Source organism: Anabrus simplex, chromosome X (assembly GCF_040414725.1).
Source record: "Anabrus simplex isolate iqAnaSimp1 chromosome X, ASM4041472v1, whole genome shotgun sequence".
Taxonomy (NCBI): Eukaryota; Metazoa; Arthropoda; class Insecta; order Orthoptera; family Tettigoniidae; genus Anabrus; species Anabrus simplex.
The window spans coordinates 214,982,147-215,004,511 of NC_090279.1; the positions used below are offsets into that span (position 1 = coordinate 214,982,147).

At 42.1% G+C, this 22,365-nt stretch overlaps 1 protein-coding gene across 1 annotated transcript; it reads right to left on the reverse strand.

The window, feature by feature from the left end:
- Nucleotides 1-3,295: 3,295 nt before the first annotated feature.
- On the reverse strand, nt 3,296-21,402 carry LOC136886790 (phospholipase A2-like). Its single transcript, XM_068230963.1, has 5 exons — nt 21,370-21,402; nt 20,451-20,568; nt 15,709-15,868; nt 9,668-9,832; nt 3,296-3,380 (listed from the first exon to the last, which is right to left on the reverse strand). The coding sequence occupies exons 1-5, from the start codon at nt 21,400-21,402 to the stop codon at nt 3,296-3,298; spliced, it is 561 nt and encodes a 186-aa protein (XP_068087064.1).
- Between the last annotated feature and the right edge of the window lie 963 nt (nt 21,403-22,365).

The window sequence follows — 22,365 nt, forward strand, 5'->3', positions numbered from 1 at the left end:
TTTCTATATCAATGTTTGAAGTGAGCAAATTCCTCCCTTGCTTGTGCTAGTCTGCATTTTATGTTCTCCTTTCTTATAGCGCAAGTCAGTCGCCAGGCTCCTCTGGTCTACATGCAATGGTTAAAACATCGTAACTTTCTTCCAAATATAACGAAGAATGGTTATTCCTTTCATGACAATGCCCGCACAGCCTGTGAAACTTGTGCAGGTAAACGAACTTAAATGAGTGGATTTTTTCTTAACTCTTGACTCCATCGTTTCCGGACTAATGTTTCTTATCTCATTTGCCATCCTCCATCTTCCCTGGAAACAGTAGCTGCCGGCCCTCAAGGACTCCTGGACAGTGTCGTCCCTGGAGAACGAAAGGGTTCTTTTATTTTCTCTCGACATTTGAAGTCAAATATTGGACTCGAATAATGTTTTTAAAATGTGCATTTCATTGTAAAACTGTAAATCTTCATCAACAAGGAAGACTATTATCAAACTTAGGTGACTGGCTTTCAGTTCACTGGTAAATGTTTTCAGGTTGAAGACAAGGCACGCACTCTGCAGCGTCCGTCTGAGGATATACTGTGGGTGAGGGGGTTGAGATGTAAGGGGGAAGCGCTCTGGTGGACGGTTTCATAGGGAGGAAGGGTGCGGGAAGAGTCTTTCACTTGGGCGGAGTCCGTGGCAGTGTAGCAGTAAAGATGTCCTCACAAACTCCTGTAGGAGCATGCGCCAGCCAAATCTCCGTGGTTGCATACAATAAAATTAAATAATAATTTATTACCTTGTTTGCCCTATTACTTTTATTATAACAAGCATTATCATTATAGACTGTTATGCCTTTCAGCGTTCAGTCACCAAGCCTTTTCGAATTTACTAAACGCCGCCACAATCCTCGATTTGCAACTAGTGCTGTGGCCTCATTTAATTCTATACCTCTTATCTTTAAATCGTTAGAAACTGAGTCTAACCATCGTCGTCTTGATCTCCCACTACTTCTCTTACCCTCCATAACAGAGTCCACTATTCTCCTAGGTAACCTATCCTCCTCCATTCGCCTCATATGACCCCACCAGCGAAGCCGGTTTATGCGTACAGCTTCATACATCGAGTTCATTCCTAAATTAGACTTTATCTCCTCATTCCGAGTACCCTCCTGCAATTGTTCTCACCTGTTTGTACCAGCAATCATTCTTGCTACTTTCATGTCTGTTACGTCTAACTTATGAATAAGATATCCTGAATCCACCAAGCTTTCGCTGCCGTAAAGCAAAGTTGGTTTGAAAACAGACCGATGTAACGATAGTTTCGTCTGGGAGCTGACTTCCTTCTTACAGAATACTGCTAATCGCAACTGCGAGCTCACTGCATTAGCTTTATTGCACCTTGATTCAATCTCACTTACTATGTTACCATCCTGGCAGAGCACACATCCTAAATACTTGAAATAATCTACCTGTTCTAGCTTTGTATCACCAATCTGACATTCAATTCTGTTGAATTTCTTACCTACTGACAGCAATTACTCTTGGAAAGGCTAATTTTCATACCAAACTCATTGCACTTATTTTCAAGTTCCAAGATATTAGACTGCAGGCTTTCGGCACAGTCTGGCATGAAGATCAAGTCGTCATGATAGGACAGAAGAAATTTAATAATTAATTACACTGATATGTGATATTTGAGGCGAGTAATTTTGATTTACCGAGCTCGATAGCTGCAGTCGCTTAAGCGCGGCCAATATCCAGTAATCGGGAGATAGTGGGTTCGAACCCCACTGTCGGCAGCCCTGAGATGGTTTTCCGTGGTTTCCCATTTTCACACCAGGCAAATGCTGGGGCTGTACCTTAATTGAGGCCACGACCGCTTCCTTCCCACTCCTAGGCCTTTCCTCTCCCATCGTCGCCATAAGACCTCTCTGTGTCGGTGCCACGTAAAGCAAATTCTAAAAAAATATTTTCCGGTTTCACTAAGAGATGGCGCCAGCGAACAGTACGACGCGTATGAACTTGATACATACATCAGTTTGTTCGCCTGACATTAAGCTACCAACACACACAAGTTGAGTCCATCAAACACTAGCGTCTGTGTTGTATCGGTCAGTGATCATGTCGACGTTCGTGCCTGAAAAAAAAAACCATTGCGGCATGCATTGCTTTTCTTATTTAATGACAAGGAAAAGTCTGTGGAAAGTCACCGTTTGCTGGTAGAAACATATAGCGAACACGCTCCAGCTATTAGAACACGTGAGACATGGTTTCGCCAGATCGCTTCGGCAACAAGACCATGCTTTGTGTCTGGTGGGACCAGAGCGGTGTTTTGTATTGTGAACTCTTGAAACCCGGAGAAACCGTGAATGCATAACGCTATCGCCAACAAATGATTAATTTAAATCACGCATTGATCGAAAGGCGGTCGGAATGGGCCAGAAGACATAGTAAAGTGATTGTGTAAGACGACAATGCACTGTCTCACACAGCGTAACCAGTGAAAGACACATTATAATCCCTTAGATGCGACATCCTTCCGCACCCGCCGTACTCGCCCGACCTGGCGCCATCTGATAATCACCTCTTCGCATGAATGGAGCGCGCGCTCGCAGAGCAACACTTGGCAATTTCGAGGAAGTTGAAAAATGGCTCGGCGTATGGTTTGCCGCAAAAGACAAGCAGTTCTTCTGGCATGGTATTCATAATGTACCATAAAAATGGAAGAAGTGTGTATAACCTGATGGCCAAAATTTTCAGTAAACAAAATATGAATTCCTTTTGTAAATTGCGTATTTTATTTACCAACTAAACAGACAAAAACTTTGCATACTCCGGGTACACCTCTCGAGGCTTGCGCTGTCTGATAACGTCCCGGGCTAGCGCTCGTGTCAGCGGTTTCTCGTGTACGCACAACTGTCACTGAGCTCGTGGCGTTGACATGACTCACTTAGATGTTAGGCTCCTTTAAACTACGCCGAGCTGCGTGGCTCTGGCCTCATCTCAACTTGACAGGGTATTTCTTGGTTCAGCCCGGTGGTACTTCAAGGTGCTCAAATACGTCAAACTCATGTCGGTAGGTTTACTGGCACGTAAAAGATCTCCTCCGGGAAAAATTCCGGCACTTCGGCGTCTCCGAAAACAGTCAAAAGTATTAATTGGGACTTAAAACAATAACATTGTTATTATTCCTTTAAAGAACAAGTGAGCAATTCTCCAAAGACATGAAACAGATAGATATGTCAGGAGCATTCTTCTTGAAATAGTCCATTCAGATTTCCGTCTCCTAGGAACTCGAATTAAACAGAGGAGATACTCTCCTAGAAGATCCTGGCATCGAACCACTGCCATACCTTGGGACGACTTGTGTCTAGTTTGTATGATATACATCGCCATGGGAACAGCCTGAAACATACAATACAGTAATATATTTCAGCTCATGAATCACTGTGGTCAGTCAATGACTTGGGCTGGATATAATCTCACAAGGAACATCCACGCAGTGTCTGAATAATGAAAATACTCTGCCTGTTTGCAATGGAATGAATGGATAAGAATCGTGCCGGCTGCCGAAGCCTGACCCACACACCTCTGGGGCAATGATTAATGACTGACAGACGAAATGAAATGACGCATTGACATGGGAATGGTAGTAAGTCATAAAATGTGAATTTTACAGGAGAACACAAAAATAGTTTATCCAACATTCTGAAGCAGACGTTACTGAAAATAAATCGTGTAAAATCAAGGAGTGATCTGTTTATCAGTTCACAACACAAATGTATGATAAATTATGATTCAGGCACTAATTTTGCTGTAAAATACACTCAAGTTCAGAAAGACCAGAACGCCTTGAAAGACTAGAGATAGGAAGTTCATATTCACAGAACATATGCATTAATATGTTCTGAAAAAATGATTAGCATTTGAACCATGTCGGCCTCCAGGTTCAAGGTCTACACCGATATCTCTGCCCACCACCACCGACTGGTAAAATGTGCCTGCGGCTCTCGTTGTCGCTATAAACCGAAGGTAATGAATCAGTGTGACATAAGCAGACGTGCAGGATGCCTCGCAGACTTATGCGAGAACCACGCCGTCAAATGAGTGAGTTTGAAAGAGGGCGCATTATTGGCAGGAGAGAAAGTGATGCATCCAACCGGGAAATTGCTGCTCGTGTGGGACGAAGTGTGTCAGCAGTGTAAAAGGGTGTATACAGGATGGTTTACAGAAGATCATAGAACAAGACGAGATGGGTCTGGTCGCACCATCAAGACCACCCCCGAGAAGATGGACACCTAATCCCAATGGTATTGCAGGAGAGATCTGCGTCCTCCTCGGCTCTGGCGCGACAGTGGAACAGTGTAACACAACGTACACTATCAAGAATGAGAGTCTGTAGCCGTTCCGGCGCATCGTCCACTTCTCCGCCTACCTTTGACTACTGTGCACAAACATGTTAGACTGCAATGGTGTATGGAACGACGTCACTGGGGACAGGAATGGCAGCAGATAGGTCGGACGAATCCAGGTTCTGTTTGTTTGAAAATGATGGCCGTATTTTGGTTCGCCTCAGACAGGGGGAGAGGCATCACATTGACTACATTCGCACAAAACATACAGCGCCAACTCAAGCCCTTATGGTGTGGAGTGCTGTTGGGCACAAGCGCAAATCACAGTTGGTGCGTGTCCAGGGCACTGTGGCCAGTTTGACTTACGTGAATGACATCCTGCGACCCGTAGGCATATTCTTTCTGCACGACACCCCAGACTGCCATATTTCAGCAAGGCAATGGGCGACCACATGTTGCTGCACGAACTCGCGCCTTCTTGTTGTCACAGGATGTAAGACTGTTGCCTTGGCCCGCCCGATCACCGGACTTGTCGCCAATCGAGAATGTGTGGGATATGGTGAAACGACAAGTGCAGCGCTATGACTCAATGCCAACCACCAAAGATGAACTGTGGAACCAGGTGAATGCAGCATGAATGGCTATGCATCAGGAGGCTATTCGCACCTTATACGCGTCGATGACATCACGCAAGGAACAAGTTATCAGTACCCATGGAGGACCCAGTGTTTACTAGGCAACAGGACCCATGCTGAACCTAGGTGAGTGAAATGCTATCGTTTCTGCAAAACAAACTAATGAACATTTCCTGTGAGTATGAACTTCGTATCTCTACTTCTCCAATGTGATCTGTCTTTGTGAACATGAGTTAACGTTGTGAGTAATCAGTTTGTCAGCTGTATGTTTCAAGCTAAATTTTACGATAAAACAAATTATATTTTTCATCCAAGAAATCCAGAATAGCCAATGAGCCCTTTTTCCTGTTCGCTGATGAGTGGTTATAACGTGTGTGTGTTGTTGCTCGCGTGATGGGACCGTCCTCTCCCTCCACAGTTCTAACTCCCTGAATGGCTCCTTGTCTTGACTGAGGTAGTTCGCCTCTTGAAATCCGTATCCCGCTCACAGTGTTAATAGTAAGGCGTTGAGTATTTAAACATCGCTTGCTTTCCACGGCGAACTCACGAAAATCCCCAGGCGACACATGATTACATGAAAAGGTCGAAAATGTTCAGTCTCTCTGATTATTTCTTCTGGAATGATTGTTGGCCACACGTAGAACCTATTTTTGAAAACAAATAACTTTTTTTTGCTAATGGCTTTACGTCGCACCGACACAGGTCGGTCTTACGGCGACGATGATATAGGAAAGGCCTAGGAGTTGGAAGGAAGCGGCCTTGGCCTTACAGCCCCAGCATTTGCCTGGTGTAAAAATGGGAAACCACGGAAAACCACTCTCAGGGCTGCCGACAGTGGGATTCGAACCCACTATCTCCCGGATGCAAGCTCACAGCCGCGCGCTCCTAACCGCACGGCCAACTCGCCCGGTAAACAAAGAACTAGTATGAACGTCATATCAAGATGCTGGCAATAACGACTTACCATTTTGAATGGAATAGATTTCGGAGGCATTCTGGCAACTGAAGTATCACGATGGCGAACTATAATATTTATCAACAAGGTTCACTCTCAGTTGACTTTCAATAAACGGCAAAGGTTATACGTAATTCCACCAGAGGCACTGGTTGACACTACCTTCTCGATGCCAGACTTCGTGGACTTAACACACGTTCCGTCTAGCACCAATCGTAGAAACTAGTCTACGTACCAGTTGAAGTTCTACCATTTCCATGTCCTTGGCTGAGCGCTTAGACCTACTGCGTTTTCCATTAAAAACTAAACTTCGACATTTTAATTCGTTTTTTTACAACCTTTCCCGTGTCAATGCCCCAAACGATATTGGAGAGTTTTGGGGAATGAAAGATGACATGGAAAACCGGAGTACTCGGAGAAAAACCCGCCCCGCCTCTGCTTTGTGACCGGAATCTGAACCACGGAACCCAGCGGGCGCTGCCGCCCGAGCGACGGAGGCTTTTTGTCTGAATATTCTCTATTATATAAAGCCCTACAGCTGACTCACTCACTGACATAAATGATCGACCACTTCCAGATGAGGTAGGAACTTGAAATTCGGCAGTCAGATAGCTATTACGCTGTAACCCAAGGAAATATTCCAAAAAATTCAATGTTTTCATACTTATCCCCACCCTCAAACAAAATGGCAGCCAAAAATTTTCGGGTGTGCTAGACAATTGAAATTCGGCAAAATTATAGCTGTTACCCTGTACCGAGCGGAGAAATTATTAAAAAGTTCCAATCTTTATCTTTTTACCCCACAAAAATATCGAAATGTCCGCCTCTGTGGTGTAGTGATTAGCGTGATTAGCTGCCACCCCCGGAGGCCCGGGTTCGATTCCCGGCTCTGCCACGAAATTTGAAAAGTGGTACGAGGGCTGGAACGGGGTCCACTCAGCCTCGGGAGGTCAACTGAGTAGAGGTGGGTTCGATTCCCACCTCAGCCATCCTGGAAGTGGTTTTCCGTGGTTTCCCACTTCTCCTCCAGGCGAATGCCGGGATGATACCTACCTTAAGGCCACGGCCGCTTCCTTCCCTCTTCCTTGCCTATCCCTTCCAATCTTCCCATCCCTCCACAAGGCCCCTGTTCAGCACAGCAGGTGAGGCTGCCTGGGAGAGGTACTGGTCATTCTCCCCAGTTGTATCCCCCGACCAAGAGTCTGAAGCTCCAGGACACTGCCCTTGAGGCGGTAGAGGTGGGATCCCTCGCTAAGTCCGAGGGAAAAACCGAACCTGGAGGGTAAACAGACGATGATGATCATGATGATGAAAAATATCGAAATATTGAGGCAATTTTCATGCCGGTGCAGACCTTCGTTTCGACATATTTTGTACTTAACTGTGTTCCTATCAAAGAATGTATAGCACTCTGGCCCCTGCAATGAAGAGATCTACAACTTTGGTCGTGTGACTTTTTGTCGTATCTCGACTCCTCCTACCTTAGATCGATTTTCCGATCTTCGGTCAATTTTGTTTCTTTTCCATATATTATTTCACTGCTTGAAACACTTATAAGACGGGTAGGATCACGAAGAAGAAAATTACAGAACGTTTCGTGATCGATACTCCTCCCAAGTTTCAAGACTGTAGCTGTCTGGTAAGTTGGCGAAATAATTTCTCAACTTGTGACAAACGTATGAAATTTGACCTAGACCGAAGTATTTACCTGTGTCTATGCCAAAAAACCAAACCGAATGGCACTACAGCCCTTGAAGGGCCTTGGGCTACCAAGCGACCGCTGCTCAGCCAGAATCCCTGCAGATTTCGAGGTGTCGTGTGGTCAGCACGACGAATCCTCTCGGACGTTATTCTTGGCTTTCTAGACCGGGCCGCCATTTCACCGTCAAATAGCTCCTCAATTTTAATCACGTAGGCTGAGTGGACCACGAAACAACCCTCAGGTCCAGGTAAAATTCCCTAACATGTCCGGGAATCGAACCCGGGGCCTCCGGTTAAGAGGCAGGCACGTCACCCCTACACCGCGGGCTCAGCGCATAAACAGATACGATAAAACGTGTTAGGACTAAAAATGTAGGCTACAAAATGGGCCGTCTTATGCCGCAATCCGTTTGCCGATACGACGGACCGTTCCGCCCCAATAAATTTCCAAATGAAGGACTGGACTTTTAAACGTGCACATCTTCAACGCTTATCTATATTATATAAAACCGTACGGCTGACTGACTGATTAACCACTACCAGATGAGGTAGAAACTTGAAATTTGTCAATGTTATAGCTATTAGGCTGTAACCTATGGAAAAATTGCAAATGTTGAATTTTTTGTTATTTTATTTTACTTCCCCTAAACTAAATGCTGGACGTAATGTTGCAGAGCGGCAGAAAATTAAAATTCGGCACAGTTATAGCTTTTGACCTGCAACCGACGGAGAAATTCCAAAAAGGTCCAATGTTTAACTTTTTACCTCCAAAAATTATCGAAAATTGGAGGTAAATTTCATGACGGTGCATACCATTGTTTCGAGGTTTCTTTGGTTAAACAGTAAGTTGTATAGCCAAATGGACAAGATATTCGGAACCCATCATGAATGAAAGGATCTATAACTTTTAGTCGTATCTTGATCCTTATGCCTTAGACAGAACTACATTTTCAGATTTTACGTCCATTTTTAACATTTTCCATAGTTGATTTTATTGTTTTGCACACTTACAAGACCGATAGAATCATGAAATTCGGCAAGCCCATTGGAACGTCCGTGGGTCATATGTGAGCAAAATGCATGATTCTAGCACCGTGTAAGAATGGAGAAATGAAAGGAATATGTGGACACTGTACTCCTAATCTCAGATTTTAAAGCAATCTACGGTGTACCGTATGCAGAAACGACAAAACATCAAAGAACGAAAATGTACACCTACTAAGCTTCAAGACTATAGCTGCCCATTAGGTTAGGAGAATAATTTCTCATCTTGTAAGAATCGTACGTAATTACCACCAGATGGAAACGTTTACCCCTTTCTTTGCTATAAATCGTGAGTAAACTGTAGGAGAAAATATTATACGACCAAACATGTACGCGAATAGATGGGCCGTCTGGTGGCGCAATCCGTTTTTCGTAACGACGTAGTGGTTCGTCACAGTAATTTTCCAAATGACCCCTTCTAATGTAGAAGAATTGGGGGCGAGCGAAAGCGAGTCTATATATATAAAATAACATGTCCTAACTGACTGACTGCCTGATTCATCATCGCCGAGCCCAAACTACTCGACATAAAGAAGTAAACTTTGGGGGATATATTTATAATAGAGTGTAGGTGCTCACTGAGGGAGGATTTTTGGACATTCCCTTGTTAAGGGTTGAAAAAAGGGGATCAAATGAATATATCTCAAAAACAGAACAGTTCAAAGACTCGAAAATTGGTACAGTATTTGGAATTTCGTTTAAAATAAAGAAACACGTATTTCTTTTGGTTTCCGGAAAATTCACTTAAGAGGAGAGGGGTGAAAAGGGCTGAAAATGGGATTGAATTGGGATACTTTTACAAAAAAAGTTGAATGTTACAGACTAGAAAATTGGTTCAGTATTTGGAATCTTCTTTAAAAACAAAGAAAGGAGTCTTTTTAGTTTTCGGAAAGTCCGCGTAAGGGTAACAGCTAGTAATTGTATAAAATCTTATACGATAGGAAGTTCAGCTGCAATAAATACTTAATGTACCAATGTTTAATTATCAAAGAATAGTGGACTTACACGTAGCTCTCGAAGCACGCCACGATGGGGTACTCCCTCTTGAAGCACTGTGGTCCCACCAGATCGAAGTAAGTTTCTCCTACAGTTTTTGCTGCCGGGGAGAAGGTAAAGCGTACTACGTTCTGGAGACACCGGTAGAATCTCTGGTCACAATCGCAGTGCGACCTGCAACAAAACTGTCACTATAGCTCATTCCACGTTAAGAAAACAGTATTGCTCTTACAAGGAGTGAACACACCCTCTCTGAGACACCCATAATCCCTTGTGATTATCGGATATTATACTGTAATTTGTAATGTATTATGGAAGACAGATAAAAAACCATGAGGCAGTTTTGCCCTGAGTTATTAAAATAACTACATAACATTTTCTTTTTCATAAATATATTCATAGGGAAGAAGCACAAAGGCAGGATCAGGCGTCACTTCGTTGCCTTCTTTCCATTTTCCTTCTACTGTGTTGCTCCGGTTCAAGCCTCATGTAGTCCCTCATTCCGTAAAGCGCCCACTGTTCACTTCTGTAGTGAAGTCAAATACAGTTTTTATTTTTTTGCCTGTGTATTTTTTAGTTTCAAATCAGTGTGCACTTATCTTGTGTTGAATGAGAGCTGGTTGTACATTGCATACTATTTGTGCGTTCTATTATATTTTTACTGTACAGAAGTTGTTAGTGAAGATTTTGGTGTTTTGGTGTGCAGCGATACTGTCCCGTACCCAGACGGCTGGTTTGGTACATTTAATCATATATTTAACATGGACTGCAGTCGGATGGTTCAAACGTAACAAGTTGGAGTCGAGACCGGAAGTCAGGCGGACTGACAAATGTGAGAGAGACTAGCTAGTAATTTTACACCGACCACATGAAGCTACAAATTTTGAAGCAAGCCAGCATCGAATGCATGTGTAAGGGAATATCACACCACCAGCTGAATATAGGCAGTGAGAAGCTAGGGGTGTGGCTAATCTGAATGCAGGGAAGCACGAGGCGAAGTATCCTGAATGACCAACTTTATTGTGATAGTGCTGTGAGCATCGTGATGTGGTATTTAAAACCGTTATTTGTAGGTATTCCACAGGACTGAGTGTGACAAATATCTGGGAGAAAATTATGAAATCCAAGTGAGTATTTAATCTAAGTACTTGAGTGTTTTTGATAATTATTTAATTGAAATACAGAGCCGTTAATCAGGACCAGATATCTCATTGGTTGCTTGTTCAAACGCTTGGGGATTCCCCTTGTGCTAACGACCTCGGTGAAGAATATTTCAGCTCGGCGCAAGGTGAAGCGTTCTCCTTTTGCTACTTTCTTGTGCTGTGAGAAGTGTACGTGGCGCGAGAAACGGTCGACACGTGGGCAGAACTTTCTTTGTGTGGTCAGACAGACCAGTAACAGTATAATTTTGCACGATTGAACAATAAAGTAATTGCATTCCTTTGGCAAGTGTAGGATGGCACTATTTCTCGCATTAACTGTGTAACCTATTAACTATTTTACCGCAAACTGATAATAAAGTGCGAAAAACGCTCACGTATATTATCATCGTTCGGGTCGCGAACGCGTGGTAAAGTGTTCGAGTGCGTTTCATGAAACGTTGTGCCGCTACTATGGACAAGCGTTGAACCTGAGATATTTGCAGTTTAAAGTGTGCAATGTGCTAACATTAATTTTCGCACATAGGCTTTGTTATTTACAGCCTGTATTTGTTCAATGCTGTGCACCGAGCCAAGGACTGAAGTAGGTATGCCTCGTGTGATGATCATGGAGTAAGGAGTCCAGACACAGCGACAATGTGATTCGCTGGCGGCTTCATGTGAGCTGCAGAACTTAAGTGGTGTGATCTCTTTTTAATTGCATGATTTATGATATACATTTAATGCTAGTGAGAATTAGGTTAGGGATTTTAATGTAATTTTCAGCCTGATGTAAATATGGACAGGGTTGGATTGCATGCTTTCTTTATTTTCTGTATATAGCTAGATAGTTGGGAACCGAGGGAATTGTAGGGTCATTTGGTATTTGTTCTGTGTGTTTTTGTGCATTGCTATGTATTTTTAGTCCTGTGTTCTATGTGTGAAGGGTTAGATAGCGGCAATCATCAGAATATTTAAAAGTAATACACTCGCTACGTTGAAATTAATTTCATTTAGTAATTACAGAACATAGATTCAGCACATGTGTTTTCAGTGTCTACAAGAATGAAGGTGTTGCATGCACGTCGTTGATTTTAAGCAGGGTCATTGAAATAGATTGGAGGCTTGTTTGGGAAAAGTTTGAGCAGGAAGTCGAACCGTGGATCGTTATTGAAGGGCTTATGATAGTGCGCGTTGGATGAATATGAAATGCATGCTGATTTATAAGTGAATTAAAGGGCACGTGCGTTGTGCACGTTTGACAATGTTGTATATAATATGAGAGGCCAGAGTCAGCCCAGTGTTTGCACGGGGATACATATTATTGAAATGCGAAATGAAGCCTTGAGTGATTTGTCAGGCAATGAGATTACTATGTGTATTTGAGAAAGATGTTAGTCTCCCAGCAATGTGTGTGTGTTCATGTGTGCCCACGAGAGAAGCTGTGATGAGCTCGCTACTGAAGTAATGTAATCAGCTTAGATAAATATTAGCCCTGTTGTGAAATGAAAGGTCACTTCCGTGCTAAGACTAACTTTCAAACAATAACCTATTGAGTAGATTTGCTTTTTGACATTTAGGGCTGTTAGCCAAGCAGGTGGAAAAGGAGAAACGACGTTGGGCGTTGTGTTACGTACAAATGCAGCTGGATGAGACGGCTATTGCCCGTTGTCTTCTTATTATGCACTGTGATATTTTGCATTGTTTTATTTTCAAGATTGCTATTTATGATATGTGCTGGAATATATGTTGTCTTGCTGTTAAATGGGGGAGACAGCCCGTAAGCTGTTTTGAAGATTGATGGTTTTTAAAGCTCTTTGTTGTGAACCGGCATTCACATGTACAATCTGTGTTTTTAGATAAGGTATATTTTACCAACCTGTTCCAGTGTAAATTACTTGTTTATTATAATGTTACTTGTGGAATTCTCCACAATATACGATGAAGTGTAATTTTCGAGTCTACTGGTGTATCTGCTGCTTTAAAAGAATTGTAATCACTTCGATCACGGATCAGGATTATCTCTTGTTTTGCGTTGATTATAATACGTCTGAAGTCTTCTGCGAAGCCAATAATATGTTTCAATGTTAACATACCTGTAAGAGTTCCGTCCTCATTAATCATCCAGTTTTAGTAGCTTTTGGACACCAAACTGCCATCCGTAAAAGATTACTTTCTTCATCGCAAAAAGAAGGGTAGAATTTCATTGCACTTGTAATACCAACATTCTTCGATCTAACTATTTCGACATTATTTACTTCATATCGCGCTTCAGAAAAGAGAAAAACTAGACCATCGTTGTTTATTTGTGATGTGCTTGGTCCACTTCCATCTGACTTATCTAGTCGTCCCTCAGTATAGAGGTAGCTTTCGTGTGGTAGGTTGTATACATCTTGCTGATAAATGATAAAGCGAATTTCATCATTGTTGTTGAATCCAAACGTAAAAGGTTGATAAGAATTGAGCTCACTTCGTACTATACCTTCATGAGATTCTACTGTGTTCATAATGTCTAGGATTTCTTCCATTTCGTTGTAGTATCATATAACCTAAATCTTGGAGTATCTGCTTATGGTTATCTGTTAACTCGTTGAGTCTCCACAAACATGTGGTTTGTCCTCGGAATGTACACCGTATTTTATAGATGTTTTTCATACTGGTTTAAGATGAAGTTTGTAAGCTAAGTATGTGTGCTGACCTAAATTAATAAGTTGATTATGTTTATTGACAAGCCTAAGAGTGATGTTACTAATGTGTTTTACAGACACAGGATGATAAAGAACTACCGCCGGTTGCTCACGAATAGTACATCAACATTCCTCTGCAAATATAAACTTGTGCAGGACGTGCAAACGTTGTTGATTACTGTTCAAGTCTGTAATAATATTACAAGTAATGTTCACATGATGATCATCGAAGAGGGTTGTAGGTTGATCAGACTCGTAATGTACGTTCGGTAGGAGCTCCCTTGGTGAAAATCCAAGCATTGGTCCAACCGAATCAGCTTGTGATTTGAAGTCAATCTTAAATGATGAATCAACAACACATTTGTTTGTGATGTTGCTTACAGTAATTGAGAACTTGTAATTATGATTACTAAAACTCTCTTCTCTAAACTGTTCAATTAACGTACTTTCAATGTAGTCATGAATATCATCTACTGAATAACTGCTTGGTGGTAGCATTAGCACATACTCATCGTAATAGAACTTTTTTACGCCATCACTCACATTATAGATTTTATTGTAGCTTTCAAACGACTTTAGTCCAAGACTATGTGGCCGATAACTGAGTTCGATCGGTGGGTTAAAGTAGACGGTTGTTTGACGCCCTTCTCCGCGTACAGCGAACGTTCTTTCACCGTTAGTGACCAGGTGCACACTAATGCTCTTTGTCTACTGTCTGGGTTTGATATAAGAACATACTACATAATCGTCCGCACATGCGTGTATTCAACTTTTTGCACACGTAATTTGTTGTAAACAATGTCTGCACTGCTTCCGAAATAACGTATGAGCTCAAAAAGAAGGAGAGAATTCTCCATAGCTATCGAAATACCATACTTTATATTTACGTCTTACGTAGGCAACGTAATGAGTTCCAGGTCCGCAGAACTCTCACGTTCACGTCGGCACGCTGGTAGTTGATCGCGCATATATGCACCTCAAAAATATCGAATTCCAAGTTGTTTAGCAAACGTAAAAACTTTTTCGTGGGTTAGAGCTCGATGTGGCAGTGCATTCAGTAGACATTTTTTGGAGATATGTAGATAACAAGCCCTTCTCAGACCACAAGAAGCAGATTATGATACACTGTTCTTCCTTGGTGCAAGAAAAGAGTGGCGCGGCCAATTCAACCTCTCAACAGCGCAAGCTGTACTGATCTGATAACGCTGAAACCTACCACAGACGTAGACAACGGTGCCATCTAGCGGCTGGCTGGCACACAACGCCATAGATCCAACCTAAAGACAATTAGAGCAAAATTGCCGATACTTATTGACTTGAATATGCATATGTGTTCTCGGTTGATTTATCCTTCTTTCTTTCTTTCTTTCTTTCTTTCTTTCCTTCTTTCTTTCTTTCTTTCTTTCTCCTCCCGCACCCCGTACACTCGCTAAACTCTAGGAATCTGCTGAGGGCTCTCCTGCCAGAGCCGACCGCCTCAAGACTAAAGAGAAGACATCGTGCTTGCTGAGAGGCTCCCGCGGTCTGACAGCCTTTGCCGTATCTTCTTTGGAAAATAATAAAGCAAAATGTTTACAGCCAAAATAATAAAGATAACGTTATATAACTGAATAGCACACCATCATAAGTTCGACTTCGCTACTTTGTCCGTCTCTTTCTGCAATCAGTTACAGTTTTTGAAAAGACGGTGGAGCGACGCTCGAAAGCCTATCATGCACGAACCGCCACTGACTTTTTCCTTCTTTCTAGTTTTTTATGTCACCGGGTAATATGAAATTACCAAAAATGTTTTTTTCGTTTTTACAGTAGCCTAGGAAAATTCCCCTCTCTTTGCCGATTATGGCAATATATAACACAATGTTATTAGAATATAAAATGTTCTACTTCGTGTAAGCGAGTCTCTTAAAATTAGTTGTCTTCGGGGATTTTCTGTTCGTCACATTGGCTTGACTGAGTCTGCTTTAACGATCTTCAATTGTTTTTCCGCCTTCTTAATTTTTACCTTTTAATGGCATATCCTTTTCGGTGTTCAGTAAAGAAGTGTATCGTAAAATATTCCATTTTCAAACAGAAATGCTGTGGAAACCAGCTTAATACCGTCTCGGAAGAAACTGGCATTTGAAGAAGCAATTTCTGATGAAATTACTGAGCAAGATACAACTCCATCTGCGTTCGGGTGTTATTAACATCAGAAAAAAAGGAAGAAAATGTTACCTCAACTCACTTGGTGAAGGGTGTTATGTTGATGAGTCCGTGCTTCGAGCCCCCGGCGGGGATGTTATCTGGACAGTGGTCGTGTTGTCTGCAGCATGAATCGGTGTATAGGAACAGACCCAGATCGCCGGTGCTTCTGGCAATATTCCCAGGACCACACCACAAGGTTCCTAAACATCAGAAACATCATTGTGCAGGTTTATTGTTGTGCCAGCAGAAATCCGCGAAGAAAAACAACAAGGTGTAAAACTAATCGGAAGAAAAAACCGAGGCAGCATAGAGTCCAGGGGCTCAGGATTGTAGAATTACAGAAAGTGCTTTAACTCACAGTCCAACAGTATAAGGGGCTGCGCAGTTCGGCAGATAGTGGGTTCAAACCCTACTGTCGGCAGTCCTGAAGATGGTTCCCATTTCTCATCAGGAAAATATTGGGGCTGTACCATATGAAAGTCTACGTTTGCTTCCTTTTCACGCTCTTGGCCCTTTCCTATCCCATAAGACCTAGCTGCGACGTACAAAGAATTGTAAAAACGGCCTGGAAAATGTCGAAATTTAACCCTCATGAAAATGCAGTTTTTCAATGATGATTGTTTAATGGTGTAACGAGCACTCACCTACTTGACCTCGTATTCCCGCTGCTGCTTCACACATCGCCCGACCTGCTGGACACGCCACTACGTACTGAACTACCACTGGCTTACGTCACTATCTGTTGTTTCTCGAAGACCTGTGTGCTTCACGAACCTTCTTTCGTCCTATAAATTCTTCCCCCGACCGCTCGCTCTTCAGTCCAGCACTGACACCGAGGGAGGTTGGAGGGTCGTCCTACGAGTTCCCAGTGGACATTATAATGCTGGCGTAACTTTGACTTCGTGAGCATGGGCAGTTTAAGTTGTATTTTAACTTCAGCATATCTTCTGCATACAAAATAATAGCTATAAGATGGTGCACTGAGTGGTGAGGCTTGAATGATTGAATGTGGGCTTGGACTTTAACAAGTAAACTGTGAACAAACTCTGGCACTTCACATGGGCGACTCCCGGTGTTGTGATTCTGCCCCATTCTCTCATCACGTTCTCTGTTACACGCTTTCCCCTTTTACTGTGTTCAAATTGTTTTCACTCTCCTTGTTAGCCTGAGGCTTGGAAGTTCGCAAGATTTTTTTTGCCTCATGTAAATCAATTGTAAATGGTCTATGAATTTGTTGTAATTAGGCCATTTTCATTCACACGTTGGTGTTGTATCTTTCAACACTGTGAAATATTGAGTCTATTTGATTACGTTACGAGTGGAAAGAATATACTGTTTTGGCTAAATGTTACACTTATTCCTCTTGTTCCCTCCAGGGACTCCTCATTAATCCCAGCTTGTTTCTGATTGGATAGCTGGTTGTTATATCTTTAACTAGTCACTGCTGAGTATATATTCAAACTCGTTACGATAAACTGTATGGTGATGCATATTCTGTCCTACATACTCAAATCGTAACAAACTATCATTTTATTAGGCGTATTTCCAACAATAAGGAATCAGTAAGGCAGGGTGCCAATATTTATTCCCCCTTGGACTTGTAGAAACTCAGGAATATTATAGACAAGGCTACAAATTGGTGTATATATATATATAACTGAATATATTCTCCAAAAATGTGTTCCTAATTTCATCCCCCAACAAATTTATTAAAAGTACAATTCATTTTAATATGTTTTTCCCTTCTAACCTTACCACTTCCCCAGTAATCAATTACTTGAAGGCCATTTATGGAATATGTGTTCTTGGTATTCCTTTTAACGTTTTACTTGCACGGTCGTAACACATTTTCTTGTCACGCATTGCCTTAATAGCCTTTTCTGTATCCTCCTTATCACACTGCTTCCGCTTTCCCATCGGAAAATAATAATTAACATAAATCTACTGTATATACACAGTTCAAACATTTCGGGGAACATGTATTGTAACGTCTGGTAACTTATGTGAACGTTAATTTGGTAGATGGGGTTCCAGTGGTGGTAAGAGAATACCTTGTGACCTTAGCTACTCAAGATATGTCAAATCGAAGTTATACTCCATCTGTAGGCGTCAGGTGACCCCTCAAAACAAAGTGAATAGCGTGCGTCCGTGTGTCGTTGTGAGGTACACAGACTACTGCGGTCAATTGAGCACGTTGTACATAAACCAGCACATCCCATAAGACATCTTAACGAGGTTCAAGTCGTAAGGGCCGTCACTTTGATCCAGAAAGGATGGACTTGTTGTTGTGTTGCTGTGGATCTCAATGTCTCTCCGTCAGATATTAAACGCTTGGGAATCGCTACAATGAGGCAGGTTAGTTCACAGGGAGGGTTGGACAAGGTCGTGGACGCATGACAACCCCACAGGATAACCGATATCTGGTCATCTGGGCGTTGCGGCGTCGTTCAGCAACTGCCAGAGAACTGCAACAAGACCTCAGGAGGGTCACTGGAGTCACTGCGTCTGACCAGACAGAAAGGAGCAGGTTAAGAGAAGTGTCCTTACGACCCAGACGTCATGTTCGAGTGCCTCGTTTAACGCAGCAACATTGCACAGCTTGCCTTCTGTTTACTCGTACCCACGTCAACTGGCAACTTCGCCAATGGAGACCTGTGTTGTTCACAGACGAGTCCAGATTTGTCCTAACACAGCGTGATGGACGTCAACGTGTATGGAGACGCTGTGGTGAGCAGTACATGCCAAATGTTGTCCAGGAAGGCGACTGATTCGGGCAAGGTAATCTGATGCGTGGGGTAGCATCAGTCTTGATGGTCGTACGGATCTTGCCGTCGTCCGTGGTAATCTTACCGCTGCGGGATACATCAAGCAGATACTGCTATAGCATGTGTTGGTTGCTGCATAGGGTGTTGGCCCTGAATTCGTACTCATGCACGACAATGCGAGGGCTCATGTAGCGCGCATCACGAGAGCTGTCTTGCCCTAGAACTGTACATTCAAGAGATGGAATGGCCAGCAGTGAGTCCGGACCTTAATCCCATCGAGCATGTGTGGGATAGGCTCGACATAAGTGATCATGGGCGTCCTGTTCCACCACAGACTCTCCAAGACCTCGAACAGGCTCTCGTTGAATAATGGGACCTGATACCGCAACGTGACCTCCGTCGACTTATACGGAGCATGCCACGTTGAGGCCAAGCTGTGATAAATGCTCGTGGCGGACATGCACCATACTGAAGCTCTCCAACTGTGATACAAATCCACCCTGGAGGACTGTTAGCACTTTGTTTTCGCCCCTATTTGGACATTTCCGTTTGTGTTCTGAAAATGAACGCGAATCCATCCATGTTCTTTTGTATACTTCAACGGTAAAGATTAAAGGTTTAGTTGGTAACATATACCTGGGTGTGAGGTTTATTTGTGGAGCATGGCGTAGTTCAAAAACATGTTCCCCTAATTTTTTGAATTGCGTACATACAATGAGAGGTTTCTCTGTACATTGCTCAGAATTTTAAAAGAATGGTATTTCTGTATCGGTCGTGTCCATAGTAACAAGGAAATGCACTTTTAACTTTTCCTTATTGTCTGTCTGTCTGTCTGTCTGTCTGTCTGTCTGTCTGTCTGTCTGTCTGTCTGTCTGTCTGTCTGTCTGTCTGTCTGTCTGTCTGTCTGTCTGTCTGTCTGTCTGTCTGTCTGTCTGTCTGTCTGTCTGTCTGTCTGTCTGTCTGTCTGTCTGTCTGTCTGTCTGTCTGTACACGCATCACGAGAAAACGGCTGAAGATAATTTAATGAAAATCGGTATGTAAAGTCGGGAAATAAGAAACTACAGTCTAAGCTATAAACAATTTTATTCATCCTGGATGAAGTGGCGGTTTAGGGGAAGGCGCTAAAAATTTAATTTTAAAATACATACGGTACCTTTGTTATTGGTCCTATCTAAAAGTACTACACACCAGAATTTGTAGGGAATATATTTTCCGATCATTTATTTTTATTCAGTTTTACCGTGCGGACTACAATAAGAGTGTTATTTCAGAGACGGAAGAAAACTAAATGTGAAGGCCTACAATATCGATAGCTCATACAATTGATCAATAATAACATTAGGTACGGTGACAGAATTAAGCCCCGCTACCTTACAAAAGAATGTCCACGTTAATCCACATAAAACGTAAAGGCGAGTTTTAATCATGAAAATGTAAGATATTTTAGATTCATAATATACTGTATTTACATTAAAACGGAAGAAAGGTAAAGAACTGCAAACTGTACTATCAAACCTTAACGTAAAAACATTAGTCTTTAACGTAGGACTTGGTCGCCAAAGATGCTGCGGCTGTGGATCTGTATAGAGTGTGTTGAAATAGAAAGTGTACTGTCTGTGACGTCACATTAGTCTTTCCGTAGGTCTTACTCGCCAAAATGCTGCGGCTACCTGTTAAGTTCGTTTGACATAGAGTTGCAGTTCTCCTTGATAGAACATTGAGTTTAATTTATTGAAATATATATTGAAGATCATTAGCCTTCGCATAAAGAAACTCTTCTTTTTTAATACAGATTTTTAGAAAGAAGTTAGATGTATAGAATTATGGGAATATTTCAGCCTCTTGAGGTTTTTATTAAATCTGACACTTTTGGTTCTTCCTCAAGAATAGCTGCATCTGAAGAATTCTAGAAATTTTTAAGTGAACCAACGAACTAAGTTATAAATTAAGGGGTTAAAGAGTCAGACATTAATGTCATGCTTTTTTGACTGATTGACTCACTGTGAGCGGAACCTACCTGGAAAAATGGCGCGCAGTTTCTGCAACAGTGAGCGTTTCTCGAGCTGCCGCACCAGGGAGTGCGAGTAACAGGACACGCCGGCCAAGAGGTGGGCGACGTGAAGAAGCAGTCTCAGCTACAAGAAAGAACAAATAACCAGAGATCGAATGTTCACGTGGTGTTCCTCTTGTGACGGGTTGGCATGTGACGCCATACCACGTGATCACTAAGAGCCCGGTTGTTTAGGCTGTAATAGGTTAGAATGCAAACATAACCAGTGTTGCCAACTTATATTTTCAAAATCCGCTAAATACTACTAAAAATCCGCTAAACTTCCGCCAAGAAATCCGATCTCAAATAATGGGCAGTAATAATAATAATAATAATAATAATAATAATCTGAGGAAAATTCTCGGCCCCCGAAAAACAGAAGATGGATATAGACTGAGGTCACGCAAAGTGACAGAAGAGCTTTCCAACATTGCAGCAGACATCCGCAAAAGACGTCTGAAATTTTATGGGCACGTCCGCAGACTGCCGGGAAGTAGACTGACACCCAAGATTCTCACCTACATAGAACAGCTAAAAAATATTCCATGGGTACTGGAAGTGAAGAAGGATCTGGAAAAAGCCCAGATGAACTCAACTGACACCGCGGACAGAAACCTCTATAGGAAAAAAAATTGATGGATGGAAAGTGCAACCAGAGAACGAAGTGAAAAAGAAGACTGGAGCAAGGTGGACAGAAGAACGAAAAAGGATCCACGGAGAAAGGATGAGAGCTCTTTGGCAACTCAGAAAACAGAATGGTTAGAGCTTTGCGTGATCCATTGTGTCCATACGCACATAATACTAATAATAATAATAATAATAATAATAATAATAATAATAATAATAATAATAATAATAATAATAATAATAATATATCTGTACTCACCTGATGTGTGAGGTCCACTGGGATTAACTCCATGCTTGCGAGTCGGCGAGCTAAAATTTGTTGGCGTTTTAAGGTCGGGTGCTAACTAGGTGAATCCCCTACCTCAAGGGCCACACACAGAACAGGCCAGTTCATTAAACGGTCTTCCTTCATAGCATAAATATAAATGCTACTCTCTCATAGTTTCATTATCCGTCGTCATTCGTCAACTAAGAGATAAGTAACCTTTCCCCACGCATTGCAAATTTATGATACCACGATCTCAAAACATCAAATCAAAATAACAGGTTTCCTCATGTGACTGCTAGCTCCTGACAAGAAATACGGAATAGCTCAGATACAGACTGGAGTATAATTTTTTTAATTAAAATGAATTAAACGCTAAATTCCGCTATAATAAATCTAGAATTCCCCCAAAAAATCCCCTGTCCGCTAAATGGTATATTTCTCCGCCGACAGTCTTCTAATTCCGCCAAATTTAGCAGAAAATCCGCTAAGTTGGCAACACTGAACATAAGAAGTATACTCTACCCGGACAACAGTTCTGCTATGAGGGTTGCATAAACAATAGGTTGCCGGCCTATCAGAACCCCTAAAACTTATGTTGCTCTCAACACACTACCGAAGACAGGCGTAACCCAAGGAGATTGCCCAGCCCCACCGCTGTTCAATTGTGTCCTGGATAAGGTCATCAAAGAACGGGAAAAAGAACTCGCAGAAAAAAGGCATTAAAGACCAAGTGTGGATAGGATACCAGAAAGAGAATATCACTATCAACTGCTTAGCATTTGCTGACGACCTTGTACTGTTATCAGAATATATTGAATCAGCTATAATAAAAGTTGTCACTTTAAAAGAGGTAGCAATGAAAACTGGCCTGCAGATATTATTTGAAAAGGCACATTTCACGACCAATATAAAAGAAGCCCCAGGATACATAGTAACAACAAACAATGATAAGATAATTAAAGTTGTTAAATTCAAATACCTTGATGA